Source organism: Leopardus geoffroyi, chromosome E3 (assembly GCF_018350155.1).
Source record: "Leopardus geoffroyi isolate Oge1 chromosome E3, O.geoffroyi_Oge1_pat1.0, whole genome shotgun sequence".
Lineage (NCBI taxonomy): Eukaryota > Metazoa > Chordata > Mammalia > Carnivora > Felidae > Leopardus > Leopardus geoffroyi.
Genome location: NC_059340.1, coordinates 31403561 through 31417954, shown reverse-complemented (window position 1 = coordinate 31417954; position 14394 = coordinate 31403561). Strand labels below are relative to the sequence as shown.

At 45.6% G+C, this 14394-nt stretch overlaps 1 protein-coding gene across 2 annotated transcripts in view; it reads right to left on the bottom strand.

Moving 5' to 3' along the window:
- The window catches only part of CPPED1 (calcineurin like phosphoesterase domain containing 1), a 110726-nt gene that overhangs the window by 36950 nt on the left and 59382 nt on the right, over window positions 1-14394 (bottom strand). For both annotated transcript variants that reach the window (XM_045462446.1, XM_045462447.1), the window contains exon 3: window positions 4382-4804. In XM_045462446.1, the coding sequence (XP_045318402.1) occupies window positions 4382-4804 (423 nt within the window). The remainder of the gene's footprint in view (window positions 1-4381; window positions 4805-14394) is intronic.

Below are 14394 nucleotides of genomic sequence, written 5' to 3'. Positions count from 1 at the left end.
CAGGTAGTATCGACATTATCTATGATTCTGCTGATAAGTATGTGAATCAAATCTAATTCCATTCCACTTAGCCAATATTTGTTTATTGACAGGGCAACCACATGACAGTTTTGGCCAGAGGCTGGGCTTACAGAGGTGAATAAAGCTGGGATTCCATTTTTGGAGGAATCAGGACATAAACAAATAATCTCAATACAACTCAGAAGGACATCAGAGTAGAATCAGACATTTTATTTTTCCTACAAAGTGGACCCTGGAAACCCGACCATTTTGTTCTTTCAAACTTTGAAATTTTCAAATGATAATTATGGGCTAAGATCTCTTTCTCTCTCCAGTTTTTTTTTTTTTTAAGGAATAAATACTGGAGATGAAACTATTTCTGTGAAATTACTCATTAACTTTTGCAGGAAAGATCAACTTATTGGAATGTTTCGTAATTGCCAAATTCGCTCTGGGCTCCCAACTACACACTTCTCATCTCTATGTTGAGAATGGAAAGAAAAAAAAAAAAAAAAAAAAAAAAGGTATCAAGACATCAAGGGAGACGAGGTCAGTTAAGAGAGCCAGACTTTTGTTTTTTAAGATTGAGTTCTTAAATTGGAATCCGTATTAACTAGGTCACAAATTAACCTTTTGCTGAAAAAGGCATGAGGGACAGAGACAGTGGCTGCGTTCAACCACGATTTCATTATCTGCTATCTGTCTTTGCAACTCAACTAGGTATCAGGTGAATTAAGGGGAAAACCAATTTCTACATCCCGTGGATGTGATGAAATTGATTATCCTCAGGCAGTACAAAGGAAGACCGAAAATAACGGGTGCAGCTCCCCATCTGTGCGTCTGTCCTGCCCTGATAACTGTTTATTTGCGCTGGCTGTTGACGACGCTTTTGTACCACACAAAGAAGGTTTTTCACTGAGCTTCAAAAGGAGAAACAGAATGCATCCGTTTCTAGGGAAACCTGAGCGGGGAGGCTCGCAGGCTTGGATTCATAGAACGCATCCCAACACACACGGTGGCCCATTGTATAGTAACACCCCTCCTCCTCATTTACCTCATCCCGTTTGAAAAATTAATGCAACAATGGGAGATGATTGTTGATGTTCGTTATTAAATCATTTATTCATCCCACACAATGATTCAGAATTATTCATTAAGCTTGCTGGAAGGAAGCTGGGTTTTACCTCCATGGTGGTTTGAGGAGGGATGTGCTCTTTAAAAGGATATTTTATAACAACACAATTATCATAATTAAAAGCTACCCTGATATTCTGATGAGCTTTTGACATATTTTTGAGTACCGGCATTTTAACTCAGGGAGATAAAGGAGACTGGAATAGCACGAGGGAATAATATTGCTGTGGGGGAAAAGCTGGAGGCAGCATTAAACAGCAGCATCACCCCCAATTTGATCATCTTGAAGTTAATGAATCTTATGAAATGTCACTTGAACTCTGGCTTTCCCAAAGGAGTCCAAGAATTACACTGCTGTGAGCTGAGCGATCTCTGGGATCGTGAGTCATGGGTGCACAACATTCCCTAGGAGAGCCAACCTACTCATGCTTTCACCCTAAGCAGATCACTCAGCCTGCCACTGAGCTGGGTCCACATCCGGCCTGGATCTCTTCTTGACATTGCCCTTGGTTTGCTGTGTGTGTGGAAGGCCACAAAGCAAAGGGCCAGGCTTGGTAAGCCACTAAAACTGACAGGTGACAGCAGGAAGGACACCTGTCTCTCTGCCTTTCCCTGGTTAAGCAGGCTTAGGTGAAGTTCCTAACGCCAGTGGCCAACAGGACTCTGTCTCATACGTGAAGGTGCCTGGTGTGAACAGTGGGGGGCCACGTGGGAAGAGAGAAATTGGCTGCTCTATGAACCTGGAAAGCCAGTATCAAGGGAGGACTTCACGCAGAAACGAAAGGCTTGGACGTATGCTCGATCCTTGGAACGCACCTTGAAAAGCTCTATGCCCAGGAGCTCCATGACAGCATGGCCCTAGTCTCTGTGGCCAGCATACAGTGGGTGCTAACCAAATAAATGGGCTGTGTCAGTCCCTCGTTCACTCTACAAACACGGATGAGGCACTGACTAGGAACTGACCTGAGCCAGGCGTCCTGAATGCAGAGATGAGCACAAGAGCACCCCCACACTCAAGGAGCCGAGTCTAGCGGGTGACTGAGATAAGTCAACACAAACGAGTCTGCTGGGATCAAGGAGAGCTGAGGAAGAACCCAGGGCAGGGCTGGGGTCACCTCACGCAGAAGGTGCTGAAGGGGAGTAGCTGGCCAGGTGAAACGGGAGAGTCAGAGACAATGGGGAAGAGTGGGGAGCTGGCTTTGCCCTGGGGCTGAGGGGGCCAGAAGGGTGGGGGGCTGGAGAGCTGCCACTACGGCCCAGATGGTGGCCTCAAGGGGTGGACAGTCTAGAGAGATGTTAAGGCACTGGAAATACCGGAGTCTTCTGGGCCGGGCGGCCCTACTGGAGATGGACCCGGCAGCGTTCCAGAGCGTGACGCCATTAAGGCTGGAGTAAGACTAGTTCCTCTGCTCAGTCTCACGCTTAGCAAGCGAGCTCCTGACTGGAACGTGGCTTCCCATGTCGTTCTGCCCACGGGAAGAGACTGTGCCGTCAGGGCAGAGGGGAGGGTTTCAGCCGGGCTTTGCATCAATCGATGGGCATTCTGGTGGTAGACCCCCCACCCCTGTGAGCCGGGTCAAGCGGAGCCCACCTCCAAGACCCGGACCAGCTGGGGGTGTGCTGAGAGCTCGCGGGGCCGCAGGCCCGAGAGGGAGGTGGCTGGCGCATCCCAAGTACCCCGCCGCCTTCCGGGGCTCCTGGTGGGTGGGCAGGAGGCCTCCCCGGAGGCTGCCTGGTTAGAGCCGTGGGCTCTCTCTTTATAAATGCCTACAGGTCTCAACATCGGGGGGTGCCGGTGGGCCGCACGTGCACACGCCGCTCAAGAACGTGCTTGACAGGAACAGGGAACAAAGAGCGACCACGGGGATGGCATTTACATCATTTAACATTTGATATGAAAGGAATCACTTCTCTGGCATTAAATGTTCTCTCTGACATTATTCTCTGTTACAAAATAGTCTCCACGGTGGTGCTGATGCCATCTTGACACTTCATTTCCTTGTCATCAAAATGGTTTTCTGCACCAACTCAAGCATGGCATGAAATTTCAAAGGCCTCAATAGAAGTTTTCCAACTTCATCTCCATGGAACAGTTGGATAATGTCTCCAATTATGCAAGCCTTTTGTAAAATGTCTCAAAAATACAGAAGGGCCTATTGTACATTTAACAAGTAAATGCGAACACATTTAAATGCTCAAAGATGAAAAGAAGAGTGTAAGAAATTTTGTTTTTTTAAATGAACGTTTGCTATGGGGTCAGGCCGCCACCTCCCTCTCCCTACCTCCTAACAAACAAGTGATGTATTCAAATTTTAGAAGCATTTGACGAAGTATACTCTGGAAAGATCTGAAAGGAGGCATTAAAACCAAAACAAGAGACGCAACAGTTGTCAAAATCGGAATCCTGCCAAGTCACTGGTCATGCAGGGAATCGGCTTGGGACAACCCATTTCACAGGACAGAAACACTACAGGTGCTGTGGGGAGGAGAGAAGGAGGTGTGCGGACCAGGAGGCCGTCCGAGGGTTTCACGGTGTGTGTGTGCGCGCGTGTGTGCGTGCACACGCATGTGTTAAATACGTGATTCGCCAAACATTTACAGCAGGTTAAATCTGACTAAATACATTTCTGTCTCCTCGATCTAGGGGAGAGTTTAGTCCCTGTTCTAGGAAAAGTGATCAGGCTCCAGGACACCCGCGTCCCAGGACTCCCCGGGGTTACATCCAACACTGGTAAAGCCTGGCTCTTGAAGATCACCTGCCGTTGGGCAAGTTCGTGCTTCACAGAGATATGAGAAAAGATGACACTGGCATCATCCCTTCTCCCTGGGGTGGTACAGCCACACTCAGACCCCGTCCAACCCCAATAACCCCACACCTGCGGGACCCCCAACCTCAGCTGCCAGCAGCTGCCACAACCTCACTACTTGGCAGGCCAGGGGCTACTGGAATGCTTTACAACAGGCCCCTTCTCCTTTAATCCTCACACCCACCCTATGAGAGACCTCCTTCTGCTACTCCCACTTGACAGATGAGGACACCAAGGCTGGAAGGCCAGACGGCTTGTCCAAGGCCATAAGGCCAGTGAGCGGTGGAGCTGGGGTCAGAACCCAGTTCTGTCCAAAGCCCCATCCTCTCTCTGCTTTGCCAGGCTGCGGGGGGTGGCGGTGGGGGTGAGGCGGAAGAAGGATCTGGAAGCCTCCTCTCTAGATGGCCCTCCCCACCAGCCCCCGGGGTCCAGGGCGCTACCTGCTCGGACGAACTTGTCAGCCACCTCCCTGCGTACAGACTTGGTGAGGTTGAAGTAGTCGTCCTCCTCGTCGATGCTCTGGAGGAAGAGCGGGATGTGCTGGAAGACGATGGCGTGCTGGCACTCGCGCTGGCCCGCGACGCTCAGCTGCTGGTCCAGCCACTGGTCCTGCGCCTGCTTCAAGGCGGGGCACCGGGAGGCATCGTACCAGAACTGGGAGTTGAGCACGAGGCACAGGACGCCCCCGACCCAGAAGCTGAAGTAGTCGTCCCCCCAGGTCCGCTGGAACTCTGCCACAGTCTCGGGCGTGGGGGCGTTGCCCAAGTCGTGGTTGCCACTGACGAGCACCAGCGGGATGTCGCTGTCCACGCGGGCCAGCACCCGCTGCAAGTCCGCGGTCTGCTCCTTCCGCCAGGGCGTCCCTGCAAGAGTGAGGGTCACGTCTGAAACGGCCGTGGCGGTTCGTGCATTTACTGACACAAGAGAGTACGATCTAGAAATACACGCAACCAGGTGGGTGAAACTGCAAATGGTATGTTAGAAGCAAATCAACAAGTGAGGCGGGACGTCTGGCCCGCTTCCCTCAGGGCGCTGTGGAAATTCAGACTCTAAGTGGCTGTCTGCCCCAATGTTGCTGACTGGGAGATGATACAGAGTTATTCTAATATTAAATATTAGTGAGGCTTAATTTCTTTTATTCAGATGAAAAACAGTTGTGGCTTTTCTGTCCTGTCTCAATGGATCATCACGTGTGCCCCTATTGTGTGTGCACGCTTTGAAAGCTAGTCCCAAACCAACTGCTACTTAAAGTTCTTCTTACCGTACGCGTGGCCTTGCAGACTGTGTGAGCACTTGTACCGGAAAAATTCTTACAGATCAACTGGCCTGTGCATTTGGCCAAACCCCGCTCCCCCATGCCCCATACAGGGGAAGAGGTACTTTATATCCTACTAATAGTGTGAAAAAGGGCACGGGCTCAATGTCTTTTTAAAAATTTTTTGACGTTCGTTTATTTTTGAGAGAGAGACAGAGTGCGTGCAGGGGCGGGGCAGAGAGAAAAGGGAGACGCAGAATCCGAAGCAGGCTCCAGACTGTGAGCTGTCAGTACAGAGCTGGATGTGGGGCTTGAACTCACAAACTGCGAGATAGGACGTGAGCCGAAGTTGAACGCTTAGCCAACTGAGCCACCTAGGCACCCCTCGATGTCTTAAATATTAAGTGTGGTTTCACTCCGTTCTACCCCAGGCACACAGGGTTCAGTATGGAGATGATGATTTGGACAGAGAGTTGTCAAGTAAGTGGGAACCCTCCTTCACATTCCTGGTTTTCCCACTTCCTGTCATAATGTATTAATACTTTAATGAACAGGATTTGAAATGACCAATGCCATTCTGGATCTGGTTTTGGTTGTTTTTGTTAGGTTTGGTTTTCTGAGCCCCTCTGTGCTAATTCATTCAACAAATATTTATTGACTACTATGTGTAAAGCACCCATTTCGTTACCAGGGCAGGCCGTGAGCCAAAGAGACACGAATCTTTCCCTCCCAACAGGGGAGTCAGACAAGCGATCCAGCAGATGATAGGCGCACACCATCCGTATCGCATGTTGTGAAGCGTTACTGAGAAAGGCAAAGTGGGTGAACGACAGAATTCCTGCACCATGTTTGTCCTGAGGAACACACTCAATACTATGCATAAGGAAAACAATGAGAGAAAACAGCGGCCAGCTTCCCCAGGGGTGGCGAAAATGCACCTGAAAAACCTTGCCATGAGCAGACAAAAACTATACCCGACATTCTGTGTCCGTGATGAATTTAAAAGCAGGCAAAAGGATCTCTACAAAGTGACTGCGGCTAAGAAGGAGGACCAAATGCAGAGAGGAATTCAGGCTAGAGGGCCATAAAATAGGCAGGCGTGACGCAGGAATGGGAAGAAACAGACTCGGGAGAGAAATAGAGGCAAGAGAGAAAACCGTTTCAGAAGTTCCAACTACAAGAAATTAGCAGTACCAAGATTTCCTTTACAGCCGAATAGATGCGAGTTTTTCTCAGTCTCCCGTGTGAGCTTGGAAAGAATGTGCATTCTCTAACTGTGGAATGTGGAGCTCCGCGCATTGCCACCAAACGTGGTCAAGGTGTGATTCGAATCTCCGGTGCCATTCATGACTCCTCGCTTTTGGCCTGCTGATCCGTGTCACTTTCAGAGACTTGGTTAAGTCTCCACTGTAACTGTCACCTGTTCCATTTCTCCTTGTGACTATGCCAAGTTTGGTGTGCATTTAATTTTAGCGATGTTGTTGGGATGGGTAAGAGTTCAGAATTCCCCTATTTCACTGAAATAGCTTTATAGTTCATTCTAATAAAATAAATAAAAAGTAAATAAAGAGGCAGATCTACACTGATGCAACAGAAAGATCATTAATATATTAAGTTAAAAAGGTAAACACATGGAGGAAAAAGTCACATGTCAATTTTTAAAAGGCTAACACATATTCACATATGGTGGACGAAACTTGTCCAAAGACGTAAAGAAAACTATTAACTCTGGTTAAATCTGGGAAACAGAAGTAGGGAGGGAGGGAGACTTCCACATTCAGTTTAAAATCCTTTATACTACATTTTAAAAGTTCCTTCCTTCCTTCCTTCCTTCCTTCCTTCCTTCCTTCCTTCCTTCCTTTTTCCAAGCTTACATATACTAGCTTCCATTTTTATTTAAAGAAACAAAAGTGCTTTTTTTTTTTTTAAAGGTGATTTTAGTTCCAGGATCCTAAGGTTTAAAGAAGATCCAGGAGCTATATTTTGTCAGCTGCATCCCAGTCAGGCAGCTGCATTTGGAAGCAGTCCCAATTTCTGGGATGAGGGGAATTGGTTTGGGGAAGAGGTGAGTTGGCTGACTGCCACAGGAGGAGTTCTTCAGGGGAGAAGCAGGTCCTGCCTGGCACCAGGGACCAGGAAAGCCCTCCCTTGGTGGTGCTGGGCATTAGCTTACAACCAGTGTCTGCCTCCTCGCTCTTGTGGACTGGCCCTGGGGCTCCTGGTTTAAAGGGACTGACATTGCTTGTTTGGCTAAACCTGGACTGTGGACATCTGTGTTGACTATACATAACCCCCTCTAAGACCCCATTGTTCAGTTCCTACCTCAACAAACAGGGAGGATGACTCCTTTATGGTCTTGAACGTGATAAACCATTTCAAAGGGACTCCATAAACCAGCGCCAATCTTTCTTTAACCGGTTTCCTAAAAACCCCAAAGCCACCATGAATGTTCTCTTCTTTCCATTCATGAAGACTTGGGGATACTTATCTGGCACTTACTATATGCATCAGGCACTGTTTTAAGGGCTGTACTCACATTAATTTGGTTTGACAACCAGTGGGGGAGTCAGGATTTGGACTTGGGTCTCCAGCTCAGAGTGCTGCCTCTGATTACAGTATCTTGGTCACGAACTAAGATCCTAGCTTCCAGGGTGACTTCTCTCAGCCGTCCTGATCCATAGGACAAGGACTTTATAATGCACTGGGATGCAGAGTGTCTCCCATTCGTGATTTTCAAAAGGCATTTCATCACGACCCTTCACATACTGACACAAATGACGTTTGATCAGCTAATGACCATACACAAAAAAAGCACCTAAAAGAAAGGCTTAGTCAAAATGGGGAAAGGAGACCCTGCCTACAAGCCATCTATAGTGAAGAGCTGTGAATTAGACACAGTAATAGGATGTTTGTTTCCAAACTTTGGAGGGATCCTGCTTTAGAGGAAACCACAAATACCCCCAATAAACTGTTAAAAAAAGACCCAAAAAACAAGAAACCCATCTTCCCTGGATCCCTTCAGTCAAATATGAGCCTCTCTCATGAAGCTTTTCCAGAACTTTCTATACTCCTCACGTGGAGGCACAGTATGAAGGTGGGGTCTAGGGCACCTCGGTTTGGTCCTTGACTCTTGCCTTTCACAAGCCACGTGGCCTTGGATAAGTCACTTGGTTCCTCTGAGCCTTGGTCTCATCGTGTATGAAATGAAGATGGTGACCTCCACACCTCAGAGGGCAAGCGTTAAGGATTCGTACCAAGACCGCGATTTTCAGAGTTTGTACAAACAGGGATGCAAAAGCACTGACTGTCTTCCCTCTACCCCAACACCCGAATGTACTGAATTCTCCCTTTTTGACCGGTGACTCACAGTGTGCACACAGCAATCAATAAATCATTTCTGAAGGAAAGAAAACATTCCCCAGGGATAGAAAGAATTTTTAGGTAAGAATTTAGAAGCGACGGAGTAACTTCTCGATTACAAAAAGCCAACAAGCTTAAGGAAAACATTTGCATTATTTTCAACATGCTTTCTTCTGTGTGTACCAGAATGTCTTTAGGGTCAGGACATCAATAACCCCTTAGTATTATTAACATAGCTGCTAGTGTATCTTAAAAGAAGGTAGTACTTCCTAAAGAAGTCATATTATTAATAGCACAGCCCAAAGCCAAACCTCACGAGCATCAGGAACAGAAAAAATGTTACTCTGGCCAAGGACACCGAGTTTCCATGAGTTTCTTATGGATCAAGCAGGGCTGTGCACTTCACAGGAAGGATAGAAAGGGACGCAGGGAAAGGGAAGAAGAGACTTTGGAGAAGGAAGAAAAATCGCAAGAAATGACTGAGAAGAAAGAAGGAAATCTCCATTAAAATTTTAAGATTATTTGGGCACCTGGGTGGCTCAGTCAGTTAAGTGGCTGACTTCAACTCAGGTCATGATCTCGCGGTCCATGAGTTTGAGTCCCGCATCGGGCTCTGTGCTGACAGCTCAGAGCCTGGAGCCTGCTTCACATTCTGTGTCTCCCTCTCTCTGCCCCTCCGCCATGCACACTGCTCTCTCTCTTTCTCTCAAAAGTAGAATTAAAAAAAAAAAAACATTAAAAAAATGTTAGGATTATTTGTTCTAGTTCTGTGAAAAACGTTGCTATTTTGTTGGGGACTGCATCAAATCTGCAGATCGCTCTGAGTAGTATGGACGCTTTAACCATATTTGTTATTCCAAACCACGGGAATGGAGTATCTTTCCATTTGGTTGTGTGAGCTTCACAGAGCTAGAACAAATAATCCTAAAATTTCTATAGAACCATCTAAGACCCTGAAGAGCCAAAGCAATCTTGAGAAATAACAACAAAGCTGAAGGTATCACAACCCCAAAGTGAAGTTATATTACAAAGCTGCAGTAATCAACATAGTACGGAACTGGCACAAAAACGGACATACAGATTAATGGAACAGAATAGAAAGCCTAGAAATAAGCCCACACTTATATGGTCAATTAATCTATGACAAAGGAGCAAAGAATATCCAGTGGGAAAAAGACAGTCTCTTCTACACCAGGTGTTGGGAAAACTGGACAGCTACGTGCAAAAGAATAAAACTGGACCACTTACACCAAATACAAAAATAAACCTCAAATGGATTAAACTAAATGTAAGGCCTGAAACCAGAAAAATCATGGAAGAGAGCAAAGGCAGTAATTTCTTTGACATTCATTGGCCATAGAAACATTTTTCTAGATATGTCTTCTGAGGCAAGGGACACAGAAAGCAAAATTAAACTATTGGGACCACATGAAAACAAAACAAAAAAAAAAACCCTTTTGCACAGTGAAGGAAACCATCAGTAAAACAAAAAGGCAACCTACTGAATGGGAGAAAATAGCTGCAAATGATATATCTGATAAGGGGGTTAAATGTCCAAATTATTCAACACCAAAAAACCCAGATAATCCAATTCAAAATGAGGAGAGGACCTGAACAGACACTCTTCACAAGAAGACATACAGATGGCCAACACAGGAAAAGATGCTCAAGAGTACTCATCATCACAGAAATACAAACCAACCACAATGAAGCTACCACTTTACACTTGTCGGAAAGGCTAAACTCAAAAGACAAGAAATAACAAGTGTTGGCGAGGATGTGGAGAAAAAGGAATCCCCTTACGGCGCTGGTGGGAATGCAAACTGGTGTGGCCATTGTGGAAAACGGGATGGAGGTTCTTCAAAAAATAGAGGTTCTTAAAAACAGAAATACTACCTGATCCAGTCATTGCGCTACTGGGTTTTTATTCAAAGCAAACAGAAACACTAATTCAAAAAGATATACTGGAGAATTATTTAAATAACCAAGATATGAAAGCAACCATATGTATCAACTGACAAACGGACAAAGAAGATGTGGTATGTATATAAAAACGGAATATCAGCCATAAAAAACAACGAGATCTTGCCATTTGCAACAAGGTGGATGGAGCTGGAGAGTATTACGTTCAGTGAAATAAGTCAGGGAAAGACAAACACCGTATGATTTCACCCATTTGTGGGATTTAGGAAAACAAGTGAACAAACAAAGGAAAAAGAAACAAACAAAAACCAAGATCCTTAAATATAAAGAAGTGATGGTTGTGGGGGGAGGGGACTGCAGGGCCGGGTGAAGGAGACGAAGGGACTGAGAGCACAGGTACCGCGATGAGCACCAAGGAACGCACAGAATTTTTGAATCATTATATTATACACTTGACACTGATATAACATGATGTCGATTATACTTGAAGAAAAAACAAAGAGAAGACAGGAGGAGGACTGTTCCAGACGAGTCTCCACGGCGAATGAGGGGCACCTGCTGAAAAGGGGGTACCGAGAGAACAGGGACCCCGATGTCAGCACACACCTGCTAACTGAGAACTCTGGACGGGACTGACGAGGGCAGCATGGAAACCTGTGATGTGCTTAAAATACATTTAAAAAAAAATTTTTAAATGCAAGTAGTTAAAATAAAACCAGGAGGTAGAAAACATTATAAAGATAATTATAAAGTATTTATGTCATTCATTACCTTTGAATTTTTTTAAGTTTACTTATTTATTTTAAGAGAGAGACAAAGAGAATCCCAAGCAGCCTCGGCACTGTCAGTGTGGAGCGTGATGGAGGGCTCAAACCCATAAACCATGAGATCATGACCTGAGCCAAAATCAAGAGTGGGACATGCACCAACTGAACCACCCAGGGGCCCCATTAACTTTGAATTTTTGATACGATGTGGTACCATGGAATGTGTAACTGCCATTACTCATTAAGGCAGAGATCATTATCTTCTTTCTTTGCAAATAGCCTTAAAATACACTGTCTGATAAAATCTCTTGGCAGACTTGGAAGAGAAGTAAATGTCCTTAACTAGATAAAGCACAGCTACAAAAAACCTGTAGCTAATGCCATGCTTAAAGGTAAAAGACTGAACACTCTCCCCGCCCTGACTGAGAACACAGCAAAGGTGTCTGGTCTTGCCATTTCTATACAACATCATGCTGGAAGTTCTGGCCAGGGCAGTAAAGCCACAAAAAAGAAATATTTTCTCTTTTCCAACAGACTGGAAAAGAGAAAATAAAACTATTTTCAGAAGACATGACTGTCTCTATAGAAAACTCCAAAGAATCTATTGTTAAAAAAAGGTTTCTAGATTAATAAGGGGGGGGGGGTTAGCTTGGTTATTGGAATCAAGGTCAGTATACAAAAATTAATTATATATATACTAGCAATGAAGAATGAGAGGTATAAATAGAAATATTTGAAAGATATTTAGCGGGTAGAAACAATGGAAGTCCTTGTTGTATTAGTTATGAGAAGGAGAAGAAGGGCTTAAAAATAATTCCTGGCATTTCAGCAACTGGGAGGTCATATCATTTACTGATAGGAAAAAGACTGGGGAAGAAAAAGATTCAAGGTAAAAATCAAATGCTCTTTTTCAACATAAAACTTGAAATACTAATATGGATACAGGCAACGAAAGGAAAAAAAATGGACTTCACGACAATTTTTAAAACTCCTGTGCGACATAAAGCGGGAGAAAATATTTGCCAATCATGTATCATATAAGGCATTAATATCCCAAATATAGACAGAACTCCTAAAATTCAACAGTGGATGAGGGCTCCACCTTCTGAAGGGAAAATAACACTGTGCTCTACTGAGAGCACATCTCTACCCGAAGTGCTGGTAGACACCACAAACCTAGAGGGCTTACCTGCTAACCACAAAACACCACGATAAACATATTTTGTCTTCTCCTCTGGGGAGAAAGGAGAACAGAAGCTGCCTCAAAGCCCCAGAGGGTATAACCTGGCTACAGAAAAGAACAGAACAAGAAATGAACAGCCAACCTGTGTGTTTCTATTCCCCTTCAACCATCCCAAACCTGGCCAGCAAACGCAGTGATGGGAAAAATCCACCAGAAAACTACTGATGAAAACCATCCACCTCTGAGACCTTCAAAATGTTTCCTCTCCTCTGTGGAGGCTGTCTAAATAACAGATGCTGCGAATAGATTTCAACAGTGTTATGAATCTATTTACTGTTTTACTAAGACGACTTTCTTCTTTTTTTTCAACAAGCAAACCAATGTTCTCTGTAGCAAATCGACACGAAAGGGTGCTGCTTAAAAAAAATGAGACTTCTCTATTCCCTGGTCCCTGTAGGCACAAGAGCTCAAACGAGAGCTGATGCTAATGTACTCAACCACTGTCAGGAAAATTTAAATTAAATAGCAGGACAACTTTAGCAAGCACAGAAACAGTACGATGATGAAATGGGCTATTCATTCGGCAGGATCTAGAGTGGACTTCCAGTTCAATACCAGCGGCGGTGAAAAAGAACAAAATCAATATGGCGCTCGAATAAGCACACTCAGAGCAGTTACTTACAAACCAGATGATTTCCCCAGCCTAGGCCAGCATAGGAGAGGCAGATGAACTAGTCTGTGATGGGCAAGAATTACCTATCTGGAAAATGGCTGCTGTATGCGGTCAGATCCCTTCACACCTGCACAGTCTTGTTGGCCTGCCCCAGCTCTCAGGGGCTCGAATCTGCCTAGTATTTCACATGGCACCAAGGCTGGGCAGTGCAGTGAGCAGCAGTCTCCAGTAACATTTTCTTGGTGAAGACACTTGGGAGATATATATGAATTTGGTCTAACTTGGGATTGGCTGAATGCAGAAATTAACAAAACAGTGGGATACGCACAGAACACCCCCCCTTCCTCCCTCCCCTCCCTAATCCCAGTGGTGGGTTCTCGGCTGAGCAACCTCAGAACCCTTCCTCTTCAGGCCGGGCTTTCTGAGAAGGAAAGAAGGTTCAGCAACTTCTCCATCCAGCTGCAATCCAACTTCTACACACACACACACACACACACACACACACACATACACGCACGCACACATGCACACACGCACGCACTCACGCACGCACATGCACCATTCCTCTATCCCTAAAGTCTCTTTCCCTAACGGAGCTGTAGCAAACTTGAGGTAATTAAAGGCACAGCTTGCAGCGGACTCTGTGAAGCTGCATTGGGTAGCGGCATGTGCCTATTACAGGCTAAAATGCTTCCTCTCAAATTCTTATATGAAAATCCTAACCCCCAGTAACTGCATACAGCACACAGGCCCTTCCCAGGAGAGCTGACCCGCTGCCCTCTTCTTAAATCCCTCTTTACCTATCGTTCCTGCATCATAGAAAAGGCAAGACCACGTTTCTTCTGCTCTGGTTGTAGCTTACCTCTCGGAGGCCTGCGATGGCCCACGGGTGCCTCTTTGCAATCCGTTCTCACAGCCAGGTCATGAGCTTTCCCAGCCGGGTCACCAGCCCGTCAAATTGCTCACTTCACGGAATCGCAAACTACTCAAAGTTTCAGAGGCTTGGCCTCGTCTTCTTACTCCTCATCCCACCTGACCCTCCCATCACCCTTGCGATGGTGCACCGGATGGGTGTGGCAACCTACGCGAGAGGCACCTGCTGAAATCCCTGCCCAATACAAAACTTGCCTGTTTCAAAACTGCTCCTGAAACAGGATGGTGTTATTTGCTTACCAGCTCAAGTGCCCCTGACGCTTTGCAAGAGCATGAAAAGTTTTGCATTTTACTCACCACCCGCTTCACCAGCTCTGAAATGACATGATTCTTGACAAACGTTTAATTTGAAGGGAGCT